At 39.8% G+C, this 22,759-nt stretch overlaps 1 protein-coding gene across 2 annotated transcripts; it reads left to right on the forward strand.

The window, feature by feature from the left end:
* Positions 1-241: 241 nt before the first annotated feature.
* On the forward strand, positions 242-19,239 carry ccdc18 (coiled-coil domain containing 18). Of its 2 annotated transcripts, none has more exons than XM_088311921.1 (24): positions 242-677; positions 1,220-1,373; positions 1,798-1,904; positions 2,281-2,409; positions 2,595-2,691; positions 3,675-3,796; positions 3,881-4,169; positions 4,312-4,399; positions 4,949-5,166; positions 5,295-5,405; positions 6,926-7,057; positions 7,311-7,445; positions 7,529-7,606; positions 7,878-7,994; positions 8,870-9,037; positions 10,690-10,832; positions 11,391-11,554; positions 12,094-12,307; positions 12,955-13,054; positions 13,143-13,274; positions 14,406-14,519; positions 14,617-14,754; positions 17,339-17,749; positions 18,123-19,239. In XM_088311921.1, exons 2-24 carry the CDS (start codon positions 1,242-1,244, stop codon positions 18,795-18,797), a joined length of 4,014 nt encoding a protein of 1,337 aa, XP_088168047.1. In that variant the 5' UTR covers positions 242-677; positions 1,220-1,241; the 3' UTR covers positions 18,798-19,239. The 2 variants fall into 2 exon arrangements, with proteins under 2 accessions (XP_088168047.1, XP_088168048.1); XM_088311922.1 differs by having other exon boundaries at positions 17,405-17,749.
* The last annotated feature ends 3,520 nt before the right edge of the window (positions 19,240-22,759 follow it).

Consider the following 22,759-nt stretch of genomic DNA (forward strand, 5'->3'; position numbering starts at 1 on the left):
TATAACTCCGACTACACAACCTCCATGAAATGCGGCATTACTACGCCCAATGCTGCGTTAATTTACGGCGATTGCGATTGGCTAGTTTGCGTTCCTCATCCCCGCCTACGATTGGCTATTTCATCCTTCCGCCACCGCCACTGGCTGCAATTTGTGTGATTATCAAACCGTCTACCAATCATGGCGTATTGTATGTTTCGAACCAACCCCGAACGGATGTTAAAAACATGGGCGGAGACAACTCGTTCAATTTTTTGGTGGCTAATGTTAAAACATCGACTATTACGGAATGACAAGATGAATTCAAATCAGAGTGATTGGTTTTCTGTTGACTTTTTACAGCAAAACAACACCACGCTAATATAAAATACTGGCTTTGGTTGCTTTTACTTTCTAACAGACTGCATAGCGTTACATCTCTTGGTTAGCCACCTGTTGATTAGCAACCGTCGTTGTTTACATTTAGCCTGCTAACATGCGGCCAACTGGTTGACATCCGTGTATTGTTAATTCTTCAACGCGTTCAACAAGTACCACTAAACTCGACAATTTACCACTGGAAAAGTTGTTGGTCACATAACTGGTTCCATGTAACCAATTATTGTGCAGAATGTCAATGTCAAAGTTTTAATGGACACGTTTGATGAATCTGCCAATACGTGAAAGACAGCAACTTGGTGAGTCCACGACATATCCATTAATTCACTGCAGTGTTCGTGTACTAAGTTGCACGAGTGTCGTACCTAATTGTACCCAATCGTAAAATGATGGATTTGATCGTGCTGTTTTGATTCCATTTAAGATTTAAAATAGATTTAAGACTGAGTGTTGTTCCTCCTCAAACCGCTAACAATCCTAAAGCACGCCATCTCTTTCTTTCTGTGCATCTGTTTTCCAACATTTATTAAGCAAAGTCACATTCGGTATTTTGCATTGAAAAAATCTGGCGAAACACCACTAAAGATGGAAAGACGATCGCATTTAGTTGTCACTGCCATTAATTGATGAACAAAACAATAAGCATTAATGCTTGTAATTATTCTTAAACTGAAACGTGATCATTTCTGGTACGTGGTTCCCTCCCGATAATTTTTTTTACTGCACAACGTTAGGAATTACCACATTGAATACAAATAGTAATTGGTGCAGCTACTAATCCTGTATCCCCCTAACCACAGAAAAACACCCTTAATTCATGCTTTATTATGTTCTCATCCAGTCCGCTTCATGCCGCCCGTGAGATGGAGTCTGTTTCTGTGAAACGAAAAATGGGTTACGCACGCCAAGAAAATGCCCGTCTTGCCATGCAAGATGTTCAACTCATCTCTGACCTGGATGCTACACCGTATGAACTCCTATCCTCAAGCTCTCTGGTAAAACAGTCTGGAGGCATATAAAGACCGTATTTATTTGGTCCATCAAGTATCTGTTTTATTCATAGTTTCTTTTGGAAGTGAAACAAATATGCTGTGAACAAATGAGTCCCCTGATCAGTGCAAGCAAATTATTTAGTGTAAAATAAATAAATAAAAATCGGCATAATTTCTTGAGTTGCGACGAGCGAAATCAAACCATCGATGGATTACATATGGAAATAATCTTTCTGTGAAATCTGGAGCAAACATCTCTTCATGTCTAGTAATTTATGTAGGTACACCTTGCCCAAAAACAAACCAAAAAAGACAGTATAAGCAAAATACTGCAATCTCGAACGGAAGATGTTTTATATTATATCTAATGATATGTATTGTTATATCACACAACTTAATGTGTAATAATGGACATTTTCTTTTTCAGGACCATCTGCGATGCTCCAGTGGGCGGTCTGTTAACAAATTATCAGTCATAAATAAACAAATTTTGCATCTTGAAACAGAAGTAGAGACCAAATCCAAAGAACTAAAGTAAGTCATGACATACGTACATGATATTGCACCACTTGACACATACTGTAGTATGTTGTATGTGGTTGGTTATGTAACCTGGGAGTGGAATTTCAAAAAATGACCGTATTTTTCAGACTAATCGTTGCGCCTAATTTTTTTCCTCCTTATTTTCAAAATGTATACTGCAATCTGAGGAGTGTATTAGAAAAACTGTGAAAATCTGTTATTCTTCAAGTAACCTACAATGTGAATCGACATACTTGTCAAGTGTCAACAGTTACATCTAAATATGTAAGCATTTTTGTGCTGTCAGTAAAAACAGTTGCATGCATGTTTTTTTTTTTTTATATTTCATATTGTGTTCTAGCTCTGGACTATTCTTTGTGTTTCTTAGGGCAGCAGAGATGAGGGCAGACCGTTGCCAGGAGGAAGCGGCTGACAGTGACATCATGATAACAACTTTGACGGAGAAGCTAAGTACTCTCAGAGAAGAGCTGGCCAACAAGGCAGCTCTGTCCAAAAGGTAACCGGGCCTTTACCAGTGCTTGGATTCAGCAGTGTTGCAATTTTATATTTATTTCACAGTTTTGACATTTGGTTGAATGTAATTGTGTAGAAAATGCACGTAATTCATTATGTAATCAAAAACAGGATGGAGATTGTGTATTTTTGTACAGTATTCTCACTGTTTTATCCAATTTTTTACAGGGCAGAGCAACAAAGAAACCAAGCTCTCGAAAATGCAGAGAAACTCAAAGAAGCTTTCAATGAGTACAAGGCCACCATTGCCATTAAATTTCAAAAGGTATATATTTTTTAGTGGGATACATTGGAACCTCTACAGTTGTCCATACAATACAACTTTTTTTGTATAGCGCTTTCATACTTGTTGCAGCTGTGACAACACAATTTAGCGAAAATTCAAAAACATGACCATCAAAGCAGTAAGTTGTAATTAAAGTCTCTCAGACTGCCAACTTCTATTAACTGCACAGCAAATATTTTTTCATGTATCATTTTAACCTCCTATGATTGTAAAACAAAGAAGAATAAAAACACCATTGAGGACTTAATCCTTATTCTCGTGAGATTCTCCCAATGACAGTTAAGTTTTCTTGTGACCTTTGAGGCATATTTGTTATTTAATTTCTCAATTATACAACATTTAGCTTTAGGGTGTTTGCATTTGGCAGTCTCACTGTTCAGTATGTTTAAAAAAAAAAAAAGATTAAAGCAGTGTGTTCAAAATCTGCCCCTCGGGCCATTTGTGGCCTGTACTACATTTTTTAAAATTTGAAAACAAAAATTAAAAACAAGTAAACATGTTGAAAAATAGCACACTATTTAAAAAAAAACCCAAAATAAAAATAAAGCAAAAGTTACAAGAATCTGACGTGAAAATATTAGAGAAAAGGCGAAAAAAATGATTTCTTTATGTTGAAAGCCAACAAATCTTTTGAATAAAAAGAATTGAGATACCATACTAATTCAATCCATCCATTCTCGGAACTGCTTATCCTCACAAAGGTCGCAGACGCACTGGAGCCTCCCCCAGCTGTCATTGGGCAAGATGAACACCCTGAATTAATCGCCAACCAATGGCAGCACACTTTAAAATTTTTGCTTTGTGAACAATACCACCAAGATCAGATTTTGAATGTTTTTATTTAATTGTTTCACTGCTTGGAATTAGTTTACATGCTCTCAAACTCTTTTTCAGTATGTTGCCCAAAGCAGAAAAAAATGGCCATACGAGCAATTAAAACAGTCATTGTGTGTGCATTCTAGGTTATGGAGAATGAACTCAAATTAAAAGAGCGTCTTATTGACTGTGATCGAGAAAAAGAAGAGTTGGAACAAAAGTTTACTGCGCTGGAGAGAGAAAAGGCCGATCAGAGTCATACGATCAGGTTTGCATGTTAACTCCGCTAGCTTTGTTCTGATCATGAGTTTTGCTCATTTGTCATTACCTTGACTTCTTCACGGGCTTGCAGCCAGCTAAAGGAGGACGTGAGGCAGGCGAAGATTTCTGTCGCTGAGTATTCGCAACTTCAGACCCAGCTGGAGGATGCCGGGCGGCGGAGCTCAGAACTCCGGAGGCAGCTGACGGAGCGTAGCGCTGAATGCAGGGAGCTGGTTTCTCTGCGCAAGGAACTGGAAGACCTGCGCAATCTGACCAAGAACCAGGAGCTGTGCTTGGCCCAGAGCCACAGAACAACTCAGCAGAGCCAAGCAGAGGCCGCCAGCCTGGAGGCTATATTATCCCTGCTGCATCTCCGAGAGGTTGGGGGAGAATTGGTTTACGCCTCACATGATTTTCCTTATCAGTATTTCATAATTAATTTGTTGAATATGATTCACAAAGCCAAACTAATCAAAGATACTTGCCTCAGATGATAGAATGTGTTTACGGTATTTATTTTAGGATGCTGTTGGACCATTGTGTGTCCGGCCCTGCATCCTGCCCCCGGTGAACTACGCCACAACTGCACAAATGCTGAAGCTGAAACCCGGTACAGTGGGCCCGTCCGTCATCTGCATTTTCAAGGGGGGCGGACAATTTTTATAAATAAGGCCGCAGGGTCGAGGCCGAAAGTCTTTCCAGATCACGGCCGGAGGGTGGGGTACTGACCGTCAAAAAAAGGGTCAAGTGCCCAGCTCTGTGTATTATGTATACATTTAGCACTTTCTTCATTTTTTAATTGTTTCAATATTTATAATTATAAAAGCCGTTCTGAGAATTAATGCATGCAATGAATAAATGTAAACAAGAAACTATTTGTTCATTAATTGAAATAATTCCTTATTTTCGCTCCACTCCACAATGGAAGGCCACAGCTGAGATTCAACCCCATCCTCAAAATTTTGAGGCCAATATGCTACTTGTTAAACACGCTAATCAAGCAATCGTCTTTTATTAAGCATACTCATATTCCATTAGAAAAGCACATACAGTGCACAGTTAAAAAAAAAAAATCACATCAAAGAAATAAGCCATAAATATGACATTCGCATAAGAATCCCCAGCCCTTCCAGTCGTTTTACTTTTTTAATCTTCTCAGGTGAAGGTTACCAGCATCTATTACAAGTTCTTCAGGTGAAAGAGGCCGAGCGGATAAAACAATGCAACCTGATCGAAAGGCTTCAGGACCGCGTGAGCCGAGCTCAGGAGGAGATTTCGTCCCTGCAAACCTCCTTGGCCCAAAGGGCTTCTCACTACCAAAACCTCCAGACAGAGCTGATGGACAAAGCCAACCATGCCACGGCCTCCGAGAAAGAAGTAACGCCACTTTCATTCTCACATTCACATCGTACACGCTAACACTTTAGTTTGTAAACTTACGAATAGTTTCACAGTCTGGATCAAGAGCTTGTCAAGGATTTGCATTATTCTTTGTTTCAACTTAGCTAAAGAGGAAGAGCGCTCGAGTTGCGGCTCTGGAAAAACAGTTACAGGAGAAAACGTCCGCCTACAGTCAAGCTGTATTGAAGAATACAGATCTGGATAACCAGCTGCAGGTATAAAACAAACCCACAACCTATGACTACACTTTACAGTGGTGCTTTGAGATACAAATTTTATTTGCCCCATTGACCATGCTTGTAACTCAAAACGATTGAATCTCAAATCACGTTTCCCCATTGAAATGAATCAAAAGGCTGTTAACCTGTTCTGGGCTCCCCAGTGTGTTTTTTTTTAATAGAGAAAATATCACTTTAATAGATTGTATCTTCTACAAAATATAGATTCCTAACACAATTAAGTAATGAAAAAATTGTTTGTGCATCATGATTTAATGCTTCTATTGCATTCATTCCTTCTGGTGTGCCCGCCTTGGTCAGTATAATACAATCATACAAACAAAGTGTTTTAACTACTCCTATTCACACAATAAGCTACAGTGAGATTTGTTTTTTCACAGGCTATTATCATTTACTACTATTATTAGATAATATTGCGGTGTTGTCTGTCTAAATGTGTTGCTTCACCATTTGTGTTCAAAGCTCCGTTGCCTGTACGGTTACACTGGGTTCATCAACGCTATTTATTAGTACTGTGGTGTTTTCCATTATGGCCGAGTGGTCTAAGGCGCCGCGTTCAGGACCCAGTCTCCCCAGGAGGCCTGGGTTCGAATCTCGAATTTCGGCTGCCAGGATGGCCGAGTGGTCTAAGGCGCCGCGTTCAGGACCCAATCTCCCCAGGAGGCCTGGGTTCGAATCTCGAATTTCCCCATTGTGGGACTAATAAAGGGCAAATTATTATTATTATTATTCGCATTAAGCTAGAGGGGGTATTTCTTAGTTTGAAATCCACATGTATTTGTTTGAATTTAAATGCAATATTGTAATTTTATTTTTTTCTCTTTGTTTTATTTAGTTTGATAGCAAGAGTCACATGGGAGTAATAAATAGCTTAAAACCTCTTTTGTGAAAAATTGTTAACTTAGCTGCGATCCAACCATAATCTGTTTTGCTTTTCCTCACAAGGGTACTTATCTGGCAAACTTCTGATAATTGTGAAGTAAGCGGAGTTGAATTTGAACAACAAAAAAAAAACTATCTGGAAAAACTTCTAAGTTGTGTCAGCTTTTTTCCCCAAGTTTTTCCCGCTTAGTATGTACAAACATTGACACAATCTGTCTGTCTTTCAAAGCCAGCTCAGTAGAAACTCATGTAACTATCACAATCACAACTGCTGGGATTCTAATTTGTTTGCTACTGATAATATTTTTGTTTATGTGCAGAACACAGGTTACAACTTTTATAAGGCGTCCACATTTTTTGTGGTTCCAACAGTGGTTGAGATTTCCGTCTTGGCCAATATGGCACAGATAAGTTTTTTGCCAAAATTAACGGTTTCAGTTATACTTCACAAGTACGTCATGATTTTATTTTCTTATAATTGGAATGTCTTCAGTTTACTATCTCGAAAAAAAAGAATACATGGGAAACAATCAAAATGACTTTTATTGCTGCCTTCAACCATGTATTCATTGTTTTCCTTAAAAATGCTTTTTTTGTTCTTGTATTTAATACAGGAGAAGACCAGCACTCTTCAAAACTACCAAGCACTGATGAGCAAAAAGCAAAGAGAGTATCAACAATCCTTGGAAAAGTCTAAACAATCACAAAGTCAGCAATGCGCTGAGCAGCAGCACAGAATAGACGTGGTGACTTTCATTTATCTATGCTTTTTTGTTTTGTTTTGTTTTAATAATCTTCAACTTAATACGCTATATACTGCAATCACTGCGCCCTAATTTTCCAGACTTTTATCATGATAGAATAAATAGTGCATGAGTTGTTAATTTTTGCATTTTTCACTTGGGTGTCACTGACCATAAGCCAAAAGGAAAAATGACGAATATTTTTACGGCATTTAAATCGTCTAATACGTATATGGTCTTGTCCTGACATTTGCAGCTGCAGCTTTCTATGGAAGAGGCTCATTCTCGGGTTTTAGAGCTGGAGCAGGATCTGAATTCTCTCCAGAAAGAACGGGATGAGGCAGAGGCTGCGACTTTACAGCTGCAGACCTCTGTTGAACAGCTCACACAGGTAAGGAATCCTGTGACGCAAACTGAACTGAGCACAATTTGAGTAAGTTGTGAATGAGGGCATGCATTTTGTTGTGGCTCCAGGAGAAGCAGATTGAAGCAAGGCACAGTGAGGAGTTGCTCCAGAGTTTAAAGGAGCAGGCAGCCGAGTCTGCCACCAAGGTCAGTGAAACTGCAACATGTGACCTTGGAGATGAGATACAACAGAGATTGGAAACACACACACACATAAATAGTTTTAAAGTTGAATTGAGTGAAGAATAATTTCTTTCATTTTCACATCCTGTTTTAATTTCCATATCTAAATACTTAAAGCGCATACAATTGTTCAAGGTCTGGAAAACACAACTGACAGTTTTTGTCTCTTTTTAAAAGTTGCAAATTCAGTGAGTTTTTGACTTGGACCTTTTTTTTGTGTGTGCGCGTTTGTCAGATGTGTGAGCTCCAGTCATCTCTGTCAGCCTGCCGAGAAGAGCTAACGTGGCATTTTCAGCAGATGGAGGAGATGAAAAAGAGCTATGAGTCTGAGCTGCAAAAATCCAAAGACCAGGTACACAGTCACCGCTAGGCCTGAATGATTTTCAAAAATAATCTAATTAAGTTTTTTTTTAAACACTCAATTTTGCGATTTTAATTGCATATTTTTTCATGGTCCGCTTTCCAGATATTTTTTTAACAAACACAAACAAGGATTTAGTCGGTAAATTTGATTGATTATATTTATGTAAATGTTTTCTCATACCTTATAGCAGACGTGGGCAAACTACGGCCCGGGGGCCACACGTTTTAATCCGGCCCGCCGAACTTGAAAAGAATTAAATGAATAAACCTTGTTAATGTTTTATTTTCTAAATACTGCGGTTTTTCAAAGACATATATATTTTTGGAATGCTTTTGTTCACTTTCATTTCCAATTAAATGAGGTTTACCAAAGCACTCCATCCATCCGCTCCTGGTCTGGCCCCTCTGTCAAATTTTAGAACCCATTGTGGCCCGCCTATCAAAAAGTTTGCCCACCCCTTAGCTTACGCTAAAATAAAGGTAAATGATCCACGAATTGATCAGAATCAGAATCAGAAACACACAGTAGGAGACACAGTAGGTAAGGAGGCTCTCTATATACTTTGACTTGCAGTCTTTTAAGTACTTGTTAACAACACTTTGACATAATCCTACCAAGCAAGTGCGGCGTAAACATAAGTAAGTGTAGTAAAATATATATAAGTATGTAATACCTGTATATCAGTAAATGTGGGAAAATACTGGTGTAACATAATGAACTGGTCAAGTTTTTTTTTTCCTTTTCCCCTTATTTTTCTTCTTCGAAAGGCGTGTTCATGAAGAAAGCTCAATGACACCGTCAAGAATCTCCGATCTGTTGCTCTCCTTAGTCACTCATCACCTCCTTTATTCCCGCCTCTTCAGCTGTCCTCTCAGCAAGACAAGCTTCACGGTGTCACTCGGGTGGCTCAGAGTTCCAGTGAGCAAAACCTGCAGCTTCAGTTATCTCTGCAGCAGCAGCAGACGATGCTGACTGAGAGCACGGCCCGTATCGCCGAACTGGAGGAGAGCCAGAGTCAACTGCAACAACAGGTGAGAGCAAGGTTGCTGGTTTATGAACTGTTTAATGCTAATCATTAGAATTCAGCTGACCGAATTTGTTAGTACACTGTTCTGCATGCCAGCTATTTCACAGATGTATTATAGGATCGTTTCTTACGGGTTTTTACAGTACTTACTAGTGTAATGCCCTCGCATTTGGGAAAGGAGAGCCACAGTCAGCGTGAGCTCCTCTCCAGCACATCCATAACTCAAAAGAGGAAAAGAGGCATAGGAAATGAATGGTTGGATGCTGTATATTTGTTCGAAGAAAAACGGAAGCACCTCATGAGCAATGATTTTTTGCCAAGTATTTGATGACATAACATCTCGTACACTTGTGACCCACAGTGTTTGTCGGTAGACGACCTTGCTGTTAATGCAGCGTGAACGTAGACCTCAAAGGGTTCAATCTGAAAGCGATAACGGCGCATTGCTTACAGGGGGAAAGCGCTTTAATCTTGTGATCACATAAATAGCACGGAAGTATTTTTATCCCGCAGCTTTGTTGTCAACAATTGGACAACAAGGTTGTTCATTCAGCATGTTGAGCTTTACAGAGACATAGTCAAGCATAGTTCTGTTCAGGAGGAGCGGCGAAGGGCAACACCTAATCAGACAATTGGCACGATAGCGGTGGTGGGAGAATTCTGTTTAAACAACGAGTTCCAAACTTGTTACAAAAAAAAAAAAACACTGTATTTGTGCTGATATATTTGGACACAAAATGTATTTATGTATTGGTATATTTATTTATTTATTTATTGTTTGCATTTCAAATATGGGTTCTTGCGTGTATAATTCTGAGAGGAATCAACCTGTGGAACATTTTTGAAACAAAGAGTTACTCTTTGGGTCGTGTCATTAATTAATGCCCACTTCTGAAATTAATTATTTCATTACCTTTGAGGATGTTATTGCATGTGATTATTAACGATTATTGATATTCATTTATGAAAAGACGCTGATCTTGTTAAGGATTTCTCACAATAATTTGGAAACGGATAAATATCAATGTGCAACGCTTATACTTTTATGACTCTAAATCTCGACCAGTGTTTACATTTTTAAACAACATTCCTAGGAAATCACAATGTCCATTACTGGTGAACTATTTTAATTAAGATCAGGCCCGTTGTGCTTAGAGATTTCCTGGAAATCTTGTAGAAGCAATCCTTTAAAAATGCTAAAACCTGCGGAGATTTAAAAAAGTAAACTGTGGCTTATTGTTATCTGTTTATCGGCGAACTGCTTTGCGAAATTATTGTTGATAATTATCTTGAGTCATTAACATGATCAGTACCTAATTTGATGTTTAAGAATCGTAGTCAAACCGATAGCCCTTCATTCAATCATCCCCTCCCAAGCTCTCGGTTTCAAAAAGATTGGTGATCCTCTATTTAGAAATTCAAATTTCATGACCGTTCGGTTGCTCGTTACTTTTATGACATAACTTCGAGTTTCTTCCCTACTGACATTCTTCTTCTCTTAACATGTCAACGAGTTGACTCTCTCATACTGGTGGAATTAAGTTTTGAAGTCTGATGCATGACCGTGGTTCCAAATTTTGTGTGTATCTTTCCGCCACACATTTGGTGGAATTGTAACATGGAGTACAACGGCATGCTCCGGTGTCTCGTACGTAGGTGTCTACTTTTGAGCATCAGCTGGCGCGAGCGCGAGCGGCTCTGCAGGATGAGGTGAGGACCAGATGGGAAGACAATGTGGAGAAGGACAAAGACCTCCATGATGTGAAGGAAGAGAACACTAAACTGGCTGAGACGCTCAAGTAAGAACAGCTGTGCCATCGCATGAGTAGATCGAATCATTTTGTCATCAGCTTGTTTTTTTTCCCCCCTATCATGAAGGCAAAATGCATTTACACAAGATCTTTCCTTACATCATATGTTTTTCCGCTTGCTAATGAAACGTTATGTTGTATCAGTCGTTGTGTCTTATGACTACACCACATCCAGCAGTAGCTGTGACTCTGTCCCTCTTGCTCCGCCTCTCGCAGTCATCAAAATGAGTGCGTATATAAGTCGGGATCCGATTTGGTTTAAAGACATCTTCCTGCTGTGATGTCTTAAAAAGCTCAGAGGAAAAGCACTTCTGCTATTTTGTTTTCCGTGACGTGAATCATTTTTGTTGCATTCCGAACAATTGCTGGGGATTCCCTCTATTAGAAATGGGTGCTGTGCTCATAAGGTGAGGCAAATGTGACTCCATTTGATGCAAATTATCCAATGCCTCTTTTATATTTGTGATGTTTCTGTCAAATTTAGCATAGAGTTGCTGAACAAAAATACTAATGATAAGAAGCTTGTTATTTTTCATATTCTTGAAGCCAAGTGAGAACAGATGTGAAACACTACCAAGTGGAGCTCAGGTCTAAAGAGTCGGAGCTGCAGAGCCTGCGGAAGGACGTCACCATCAAGACAACTCAGATAAGCGTCATGGAAAAGAACCTGCAGCAAACAAAGAGCATGCTTGAAAACAAGAATGATTTGGGTAAGTAATTTGCTTTTAACTCATTCACAACCAGCCTAGTAAAAAAAAAAAGGATTTTGACGTATTTATCCGTCAATGGTATTGAATGAGTTAAGAGGCAAGGCCTTGTGGGGATGCGTGTGATGTGTCAGGACATGAGCTGCCACAGACAGCAGCCTTTTACTGCTCTCTCGATGTTCGGCTGTTAAGTGCATCGGCGACTGTGGCCAACATATTTTTCGAGTTGCGAGCTGCAAGACAAAATTTGATTTTCATCTTAATTAAGCTTGTAAAACCATTTATTTATGGACGGTCTATTTTATTCTTTCTTTTACAGTTTACAATTCAGTGCTATTAGTTTTCTTCATTATAAAAATATATATTAAAAAAAAGTAGTATTTCAGAGGCTACAGTGGCTTAATGTCATTTTAATTCATTTAAATCAAGAAAATGAATTTGATGTGATTAAATTGGGCTTGGTCACAAATTAACTTATAACTCAAGAGATCAACTTCACATTCTACTTCAACCCGTTCACAGTTTCCTTTTCCCGTCTTTAGTGTTGGACCTGGAGGAGAAGCTCCATCGCTGCGAGGCAGACAAGCGCAACCGCGTTCAGAAGGTCCAGCTCCTCGAGAGCCAGCTGCAGACGGTGCAGGAAGAGCTAGCCGAGACGCTGACACAGCTCCAGTTGCTTAAAGACGTCCTGCAGAGGACCCAAACCATCGCTGATGAGCGGCAAGTGGAGATGGAAAAACTAAACATACGTCTTAGGTGAGAGTACATTCGCTCTCCTTATGGACGTGATTGGAGGCATGCTGAGATCTTTCTTTTTTGGTGTTCTTTTCTTAAACCATATCGTGAAAATTTTATACTTTTATAGCGAGAGTGGTGATGTAACGACACACACGTCTGTGTATAATACAAACTTTTCCATTTGAGGTGAAATATGTCTTGTCAATTCTGTGTGGCAAAAGTCTCAATTTTATGGCTCACACATTGTCTTTGTGATGTAATCATTTGCTATTTGAAGATGGTACATACTGTGCCACCGATCTATGAAGATGTTTTGTAATCTACTGCCTGCAGCTACTGTACGCTAAGCACTCAAGGGAACATGCACTGAAAAGATAAAGATTTCACTGTATGACCACAAGACTTCTGTTCATTGATCTTCACACTACACGTTACTGTCAGCGTATAAGCAAAGTATAAGCAGAGCCCCACCCCGAAAAATCTCCCAAAACAACCAGAATAAATGCACACCAAAATGACTCTAAAATGTATCTAATTTGCATTTTGTCTTTACTTTGCAACATGAATAAGCATCGGATAAATCCAGAATGTTTCATCAAAAACCTTTACTAATGTTCACAAACTATTACATATTATGATGACCTTATTAATGCGGTTGTTCACAGTGAGACCCAGAGGGAGTTAGAAGAGAGGACTCATGAGGTTTTAGACATGGACAGTGCATTAAAGGAAAGACAGGGGGAACTCCAGCAGAGAGCAACACTGGTACGAAATAAAGCTCCATTTGTAAGGTATTCGCTATATTTTGTTGACAACACTTTTACATGCGTCCATCTCGCCGTCTGTTCCTCAGCTGGGCCAGCTGGATGTTGCTATCCGGGAGCACAGGCAGGAGATGGAGATCAAGGTGAAGGCACTGGAGCAAAGTCTGGAGGCCAGAGAGGAAGAGCTGAGAGACGCTCAGAGGGAGCTCGGGGAAACAAAGGTCAGGCGCGGCCATAAGATGGCACAAAGAGTTAAATCTCTTTTAAGATATGCGTTTGAGGGTCACTTTGTAAATTTTGGTTGTGAATTCTGAGATTCAGCTCCTTGTTGGAGAGCAGCAGGTTGTGCAAATTAGAACAGTTGGACATGTGCGTTCTGAAGTTTAGAGGTCAAATTAAGTTCACATGGAAAGGTTATAGTGAATTTTAGATTCATTTGAAATTTTTACCCCAAAGTTTAAATACGTAGATATCTTGAGGAGTGCCTACTTGGGTACATCAGGGCACATGAGCAACGTCATGTGACTAAGACCTAATAGACCGAATCGACTCACAATGCCATGTGTCTTTTTATTATTTAAAAAAAGTGTTCGAGGTAAAATTGAAAAACCACAGCACATGTGACCACCTAGAGAGAGAGCTGGGAACAGAAGGAACAGTTGTTTTGGAGATAAAATGTATCTTGCGGTTCATGGCAGGTCAAGTACAGCTGATGACAACGCAGCTCTTGAGATGACTTTTTATGGAAACATTTTCGAAGTCCCTCTAGAGTTGTACGATTATCGGAAGAAAATAATTCACATTTATTTGAATTGTTATTGAAACCAATTTCATTTATCGATTTCAAAAGTATTATTTCTTATTGTTAATATTTTGATGGATGGAACCAAATTCAGGTCCATTTTGGAAGAAAACCCATTGGAGTCTTCAAAAGAGGTTTACCTTCCAACCAGACAATGATCCTAAACATAAAGCAATATGTGCAATGTAATGGTTCAGAACTAAATTTAGATTGGCCATGTCAAAGTCCAGACCTAAATTGAGGAAAAAAAAGGGGAGAAAAATAAGCCAAAATGTAAAGAAAAATTCATTCCACTTCTAACCAAAATGCAACGCACTCAATGTGAAATCAGGATCTAGTGATTTGAACACAAAGCTATTATTTAGTTGTATGAATGAAAACAGCTGAATTCACAGGTTGATTGTACCTTGTGCCATCGGGTGGAGGAGCATTTCATTGTCCTGCTTGTCCTTGTGACTTTTTGGCCTAGCTTCAAAGTCAACACATTTTCAGACCAATTTAATGAACTTTCCCCACAACATTCACCAAATCTTTCAAATCTGAATTTCAGGAATCCCATCAGCATAGTCTTGAGACCTTACTGCAGGAACTTGACAAAGCTCAGTGTCACTGTAAGGCTCTCACGTCCCAACTGGACACCATCAAGCTGCAGGAGAATGAGTTGGTAAACACCACTCAGATGCATCATGTGTTTGCAAGTGAGAACTTCCTTGCTGCCTGGACTGTGTGTTAGGGTTCCTAATGTGTGTATCCAATTGCAGGATGGGAGGCTGTGCCATGCGGAGGAGGAGCTGGCTTTGAAGGAGACACGCTGGCAGCAGTCAGAGGCCAGGTTGCAGAACATGGTGGCTTCTTTAGAGCAGGAGCTGCATCTGGAGCGGGATCAGCACAACAAAGAGGTCAACAATGCAATATTGTAACTTTTCTATTATATTGGATTAATTATGAGAGTCAAGTATTTGCTTCAATTGCAAACAATTTGACACAATTGCAACCTCCATCCCCAACGAACTACATACACTAATCATGCACATCTTTGCGGTTCACGTTGGTGGTTGGCGTGATGCTGCAAAATTAGGATGTAGAGGAGTCTCCATGTGCATGTCCAGCACATCTTGTATGAATCAGTGGTTCTGAAGCTTTTTACACTAAAATGTTTCTCAGAAAATGATCGCCAAGTACCACAATAATGACCAACATTAAAATACATGCAGGTAATGTTCATCAAAAAAGCCAGTTTCCTAAAAATATTAAGTAATATATCAATATTAATATATTTATATCATATACATTCAATTGTATTGTAAACCACTGGAACGTTTCACAGTTTGGAAAAACTGAACTACTTAAATCATGATTCAATAAAATTTACTTAAAATGAAAACTATACCTTATTTAAATGTTGGAAAGAAAAAAATCCAGAGGATCAAAGGAAAAATTATTGTCCTTAAAAGTTAAATATAACTGAAATGTACTTAACACATGTACTGTAGAGGATTAAGAAAATATTTTTTGCACTGTAACGCATGCAAACTATGAATTCAGTGAGGGTCACGTACCACTAGAGGGAGCTAGTGTAACACTAGTTGTACTCGTACCACACTATAAATCAAATCTGTTTCTTTTTGTGGTATTGATTAATAAATGGCTGCGAGCCCTTCGACACGGAGCCATCCCAGTCTCATCTATTTAGTAAAGTCCGCATTTACAGCTACCACCGCACTGTAAGCCATTTATTTTTAAGGGTAACATAAGGTGGGTTTGAAATTGTGTTAAACTGTTTTTAAAATATTGATGGTTTAAACCAGGCATCACCAAATGGCGGACCGCGGTCCGGATCCGGACCGGGAGATGGTTCGGACCGGACCCATGCCTAATCTATGATGAATTTTTTTCAGGGCGCATTCGCAAACGTTGACGCTGCAATTCTAGTAAATACGGAAATGGCGTCACTGATTTGAGCCAATCAAATCTTTTGTTTACGATCCACTGCCAATTGCGCAGCAGATCGGAAGAGAGTGCTGCTGACAGTATGCCTTGCTAAAAAGTTAGCAAGTTCGATGCGTGTTGTTATCAATAGATGGACGGAGAAATTTAGTTTCGTTCTGGCTGCAGCCGATTCAAAACCAGTGTGCATCATATGCTCCGAAACCGTCGCAACATTGCGAAGCGCCACTACGAAACAAAGCACCGCCCTTTTGTGCACAGTTATCCGCTGACGTTTGAGGTGAGCGCACGTAAAAACATCGAACTTCGAGTGCAGTATAACAGATTTTTACATTTTCGTTTCCAGCCCTGCGGCATGCAAACGAATGTTCATTAAAAGTATCATGGATTTTGGGGAAACATAAAAAAGGAAGTTGTGAAGGAGTGCTTAAATGCGGTTGCACAAACATTATGTGTGAAATAATCTACCAAATCCCAGTGGCCCTGAATCCGTTCCAACCCAGATTTAAGTCACTGGCAGGGCAGTCACGAACTCATTTTTCTCATTAAGAGAAGTTAAAAAATATTCAAAAGAAAAAGTGGTGTCAAAGCTCATTTTGAATTAGTTTTTCATGAGGACAGCCATTTTTATTGATTGTGTACTGAACATGTTGACCTGTTTTACTCGGATAATTAGGCTTTCCTTTTTTTTTTAGGCTGATAACTCTTTGATTTAAAAAAAAAAAGGTAAAAGATGTTAACTCAATGATTAGCACTCGATATATTTCTGCAGGAGATATTTTACTGTTTTTTCTGGAAGTGGCTCCCTTAAATTCCTGGAGCCACATTTTCTTGAATGTGAAATATACGCCTTATATTTGTTTGACTGGTAAAGGTGTTTAATGGGAACATTGCTGAATATTTAGTATATAAGTGCGCTCTGTTGAAAATGACTAAATATTGAAACTACGTAAAAATGTGAACATAGGCTAGACATTTCGGGAAGTTGGACTTTGGTTCGGACCTTTTAATTGGAAGAAATTTTCGTCGTGGACCTCTGTGACTTTTAATTGAATACATCTGGTTTAAACTATTAATATGAGCAGTCATTAAAAAAAATCAAATAAATAAAATATGTGTGTGTGTGTTGCGAATTACAGTCGGTTTTGCACTCGTTGCGCCAGGGCTTGGTAATTATTGTATTTTGCAATGTAGCTGTTGTCTCGTTACATTATTATTAAGTCTGGATAATACTTACTTGGACACGATCATCATGAGTCGGTGACAGTTTTAATAGTTCCTAATTCCTCCTCATTGTGTAATGTTGAACAATTATTATATTTTTCTGTCGGCTTTTGTTTCCTTTTTTTATTGCATGTTCCCTTTTTGTTTGGTTCTCCTTTTCCCTCTCAATTTTACTACGTCTGACTTCCACACAGCCAAAAGTGTCATTTTTTTTCTCAGTGACAGGATGTACGTAGGTGGATTGTAATGTACTGTGAAAGACAAACAGTTATTATATGTGTAAGTTAATGTGTTTTGTTTTTTCCTGGTCAGCTGGAGTCCCTGCAGCAGACCCGAGGTCAGCTTCTCAAAATGTCCTCGCACATGTCATCCTCGCAGGAGAAGCTCACCTCTAAACTCCAGCAGCAGGAGATCCAGCTGGAGCAGGCCAAAAGCCAGCTGGAACACACTAAGACAGATTTGGACCGTACCGAGGCCGAAGCCAGTCATCTCCAGTCTCAGTTAGAGCAGAGCCAGAACGCGCTCCTGCAGACTGCGACTCAGCTGGAGAGGAGCCGGAATTTGTACGAGAAAGTCAAGGCTCAGAACAGTCAGCTCCAATTGCAGCTGGAGCATCTTAGAGCTCAGTCGAAAGAAGCCAGAGACCAAGCTGCTCAGCTTCAGACTCAGCTCAAATCCTCTCAGAGGTCCATCGAGACCTCGAGTGAGTCCTTGCTCGTCAAGGTAAATCACCACTTGTCGTTGCTATACCAAAATTAATCTACTTTCAGATATCATTCTGTACTTGAGTTTTTATTTTTCTGATGACTTTGAATCACGGAGAATTAATTAATATGACCAAGATATGCCCAAAACCATAATCTTATTTGTAAGAATTGCTGATTCTTGGCCAATACATTCAACTGAAAGATAACAATATTGAATATAATTGATCGTAAAGGAGATGAATCAATACTTTTGATTATATGAAATATTTTTAATACTTCAAGTATCCCTTTTACTTGAGTACAGCGTGTTTTGCCACCTCTGAAAATCCCACGGAATTACTTTCCACCTCTAAACTGGTGATTTTGTGACCTTCTCATCCCACTACCAGGAGTCTGAGGTCACTCGTCTCCAAGCCAAGATCTCCAGTCTGGCGCGAGCAGCTGAACGTCACACTCCTGCCCTGTACAATCCCATTGACTCCCTGTCATCTGTCCAGCCGTTCATACACCCCCAAGCAGACTCCTCATCCTCGCACTGCCGTCCTTCCTCTCCCAATATACATCCAACAACCGCCATCTCTCCATTACTCGCACACAGCACCTCCCTTCCCTCCCAAACCAGAAGCTCACCTCCATCAGATGCAGGCTTTGAGCTGCTGCTCCAGAGCTGTAGCAATGACCTGTGCCTAGATCTCCCTCCGAGCCTCAAAGCCACGCTCAGGGAGGCGCTGAGTCAGCAGCCGTGGGACTCGTCCAACTCGGACTCTGTAGACCACAGCTGGCAGGGACTCAGCAGCACTGAGCCGCCATCAAGCTGCGAGCTTTCCTTCGACCCCCTCACCTACATGGTGGGAGACACCAGCTCCGGCTCGGAGAGAACTATCATGGAGGAGGGCGATGATGAACGGCTTGGGTTGGGCACACCGGATGAGCGCACAAGCTCATTAAAGGGAATGTTGCAGTTCGTCAATCAGACTTTAGCCAATCAGGAGGATCCGTCACTGTGGAGCTCCCGGGGCTCATCACAGAGTGAACATAGCTTCCAGGAAACTGCTCCGCTCTGATAGAAACTCAAGAGGAACCATTTAAGGCGGCATACGCAGTTGTGGCCTATACTGTAGAGAAAGTTTGCCATTTTGTAGTTCTTTGCAGTGAGTGCAGTTTACACCAGTGGTTCTCAAAGTTTTTACACCAAGTACTACCTGAAAAAATACTGAGCTCGGCAATCAACTTGCAATTTAAATTGAAGGTCAATGGGCAGGCTGTAACACACAATGGAGAGAACACACTGAATGCATGTGGCTGGCTTCCTAATGTCTGAAACATTGCAATCACATTCTCTACAACACGGTGAAACTGACGCTTGCATGTTTGCCCACAGTTGGACACAAGGGAGGCATGAAACAATGTTGGAGAAGAGAAATCCTGTTTATATCATTGTCATCATGTCTTTCTGTTCCTTTTTAATGTAAGTTATTAAAGTAGTACTGTATTGTGTTCCTGGAATCAACCTCAAAAGTGTTTTATTGTCCAGGGAAACAATTACCATGTTGTGAAGGATGTTTATATACAACATGTATGTCAGACGCCTTTCTAAACTATATGAGAGTTGTCATTTTGAATACGCCAGTAAGTGCTCTTATTTTTCCTTGTGCAATTCGCCAGAGATGTTTCAGTCTTAGTTCTCATGCAACTGGTGACCAAGAGATCCTGTTACCATAGCAACTGCCACTTTCCAATCCCAGAAATGAATTTTTGGCTTAGTATCATCAATGAAGGTCAAAATGAAAGTTGAGCGTGACTCAAACTGTTTTGGGATCCAACTTGTGTGTCTTACATAACAAGAACACAATTAATGGCTTTTTAACAAAACCTCTGAAATTTATGTAGTTTTTACTGGCCCACCATGGTCATAAAGTCAGGGGCCCACTATTGGATGAGCCCCCCAGAGACTGACTTTCTAAAGCCTCTGTTAAAAAATTCTTTCCAAGCCAATTCTGCTGGCAAAAACAAGTACCGTCCCTTTTAAAAAATTGAATTAGCCAACGTAGCTCAGTATTTACAAACCTTTGAACCAAGGAACATACTAACATTTGAGAAATCTCATAGCACACCACCAAACTAAAATGTGATAAAGTATATACATTATACTGAAATAATGATAATCCAGACCATGACCTAGGAGAACCTCCCTCATAAGTGTTTAGAAGTGCTCATAGTAATAGTTAATAACTATAAATATTTAACTAACGATGATACCAAAGCAGTTTAATTTCATGTCAAAGTAATCTTATGCATACAGAAGAGTGTCCTGACTAAAATTAGCTCCACCACAACATACAGAGGTCAACTCACTCACTCGGATAGGAAAGGAGTAAAAAAAATAATCCGAAGAGGCCCCGAATATGCTTCAAAAGTGTTAAATGACACGTTCCTTGGATGCCACAGGTGTCCCGAATTATTTGAAAAACAAAAATGGGCAAAATGGCACCCCCTAGAGGGGTTTTGGAGTCATAACAGGCTGTACACAGTTTTTCACACTCTGCTTGTAGTAGAAGACCTTTTTATTTTCCTGGTTGTCACTATGTGTGTGTGTGTGTGTGCGTGCGTGCGTGTTTGTGTGTGTCTGTGTGCGTGTGCGTGCGTGTGTCGGGGGCGATGTGATGGTTGCCATTGGTGATGGCAAGTGAATTACCAAGTGTCACTCTTCTGTGTTGTAATCCGACTGAAGCAATGGGATGTTTTAAGAGCATTTCCATTTCCAGCGATCGTCTCTTGGCGTTTTGCATGTTAAGAGCCTTCTAGGCTTGAGGATGTGGTTGATTGTGTGGCTTGCTGCAATGTTCGTCACTCGGCGCTCAAGTTCCTCCATTCAACTTCCTATGTTGTCTTTTTTTTTTTTTACAGAGTTGCAGCTTTCACAAAGGCTCTATCCTACTTTCAATATTAGTCTCCATTTTGTGACTTTTATTCATTTTGTCTCCCTTGCGCATACCCATTTTATCTGGAGAATAAATAAATGATCAATTGTATAGCTCTTGTCCCGGTACGTACTTATGATTGTGTCAGGTGTTTCTAATGATATGACCTGCCGGTATATAATTTTTCAGGTGTATTTACCTTGAACTAACATACTTGAAAGACTTTGCAAATAGTAGTGCCATCTTGTGTTTTTTCACGACTGGACAAACGAGACGGACGAGTGTCTCAGCTAGGCATGTTTGTAAAAGACAGTCAACTCTGTCAAAGTTCCAAAGCTTGAACTTCAGTTATAACTGCAGGGATTATTTGAGGGCGGCTGAAAGTGCAGTCGTTGACACACAAAGTAATTAGTAACACACTTTGTAATTAAAGGATTTCATGTACCATAACAACATCTCCGTTCGTTACCTCATTTAACGTAGCTTTCCTTTGCTAGCAGTCTACGCATTCATTCATGACGCCCACATCACTCACAAGGCCGGGCTTCACCGTTTAAAGCCATACACACACCCAAAGTATATTAATGACGTACAAAGTATTTGTTTTTGGTGATTTTTTTTTTCCTGGTCTGAATTAGTTATCTGCCTTAGGTGACATATTTCACAGTTCCATTACCACATTCACAGAGAAAATTGTCATCAAGCGGCTGCGCAATCCATATCAGCGTAAACCCACACCCTCGACCTCCAATTGTATTGCATACATGGACTCATGTTCCAACAGTTTCTTTTTTTTATCAGAAGCCTATTCAAACTGTATTTCAGTGGATGTTTGGTTACGCTTGATGAGCAAGCTCAGTGGGCGCTTTGTTATAAGGTCATGGCAGCCCTTGTTACCTTTGAAGTCAAGCCCCATGCATAAAAGGCGGAAGTGGTTCCCATGATAAACATTTAAGAATTGACAAACGAGCCATGCCGTTTTATGGAGCTTGTTTTGTGCACTGGTATAGAAATGGTCCTGTCCCAAAAATATAAATTGATAGACAATTGCAATAGTGCAACCACCAGAGTAGAAACTGCGGAGGAATTGAAAGAACATTAAATTTAATCCAAGCAAGAACCTCCTCCCCACAAAATTAATATGCTACATATTGATAAACCGTAAAGTAGCACATCTGCAATTATATATCTGCAACTGAGTCAAAGTGGGATTCTAGTTGTCCCTTTTCCCCTTTGTGTCCCAGATTAGCCTGCGCCTAACATGATAAGATTGTAATCCATTATGGCTGAGGATGTGCACCATCAGCTGTCTCTGGCCTGCCAGTGGGGCCTGCTGTCACTTCCTGTTTTATGATAACATTCACCACGCTGCCACTTTAGCACCAGTTAGGCATTCAGACGTAAACAAATGACCTCAGTGTGGAGTAGGAGATACCTGTTCAAATGTCTGTTTTTTTTTTTTTTTGTGTAAAAAAAAAAAGACACACCAAGATACATCATTTTCAAAATATTTTCACCATTAATGTGACCTGTAATGTGCACAACTTATTTTGATGGAAGCCTGTTGGTTTTGTGCTTACACAACCATGAATTTTGTCTCCTTTTGTTGTTCCTCCCGATATGCTTTTGTTTCTGCACAATGTAAACACATCCTTGTGTCAATAATATATACAAACCCCACACGTGGGCCTCGATGAGTATTCAAAGCTGCGTCTGAGTGCTATATATACTTTAAATGTTGTTTAGACAAGCATCAGTGGGTTTTGCTTTGTTTGCCAGTTTACAGGCTTAGACTCATTTTACTGAGACAAGAAATAGAGTATCACGAATCAACTTAACGTTGACATTGGCGTATTTTGACAAACACCTGGGAACTGTTTTGAATTACGGTGTTAAAAAAGGTATGATGTGTCTCCTTTAAACATTATTTTTGTTTTCAGTTTCCCCATTTGAGATACAAACACTGACCACATTGGTGGCAGTAAATTCAACTCACTTCACTAGCAGCAGCAGTAATTCTTTCAAAAAAGAAGCTTCAAAGTCACTGCAAAGTGTAGCATGTTGTCTAACTAAACAAAACAAAGAATTACATTTACAGGGGGGTA

The sequence above is a fragment of the Idiotropiscis lumnitzeri genome, chromosome 12, assembly GCF_059441095.1.
Source record: "Idiotropiscis lumnitzeri isolate Australia: NSW breed Sydney's pygmy pipehorse chromosome 12, RoL_Ilum_1.0, whole genome shotgun sequence".
Taxonomy (NCBI): Eukaryota; Metazoa; Chordata; class Actinopteri; order Syngnathiformes; family Syngnathidae; genus Idiotropiscis; species Idiotropiscis lumnitzeri.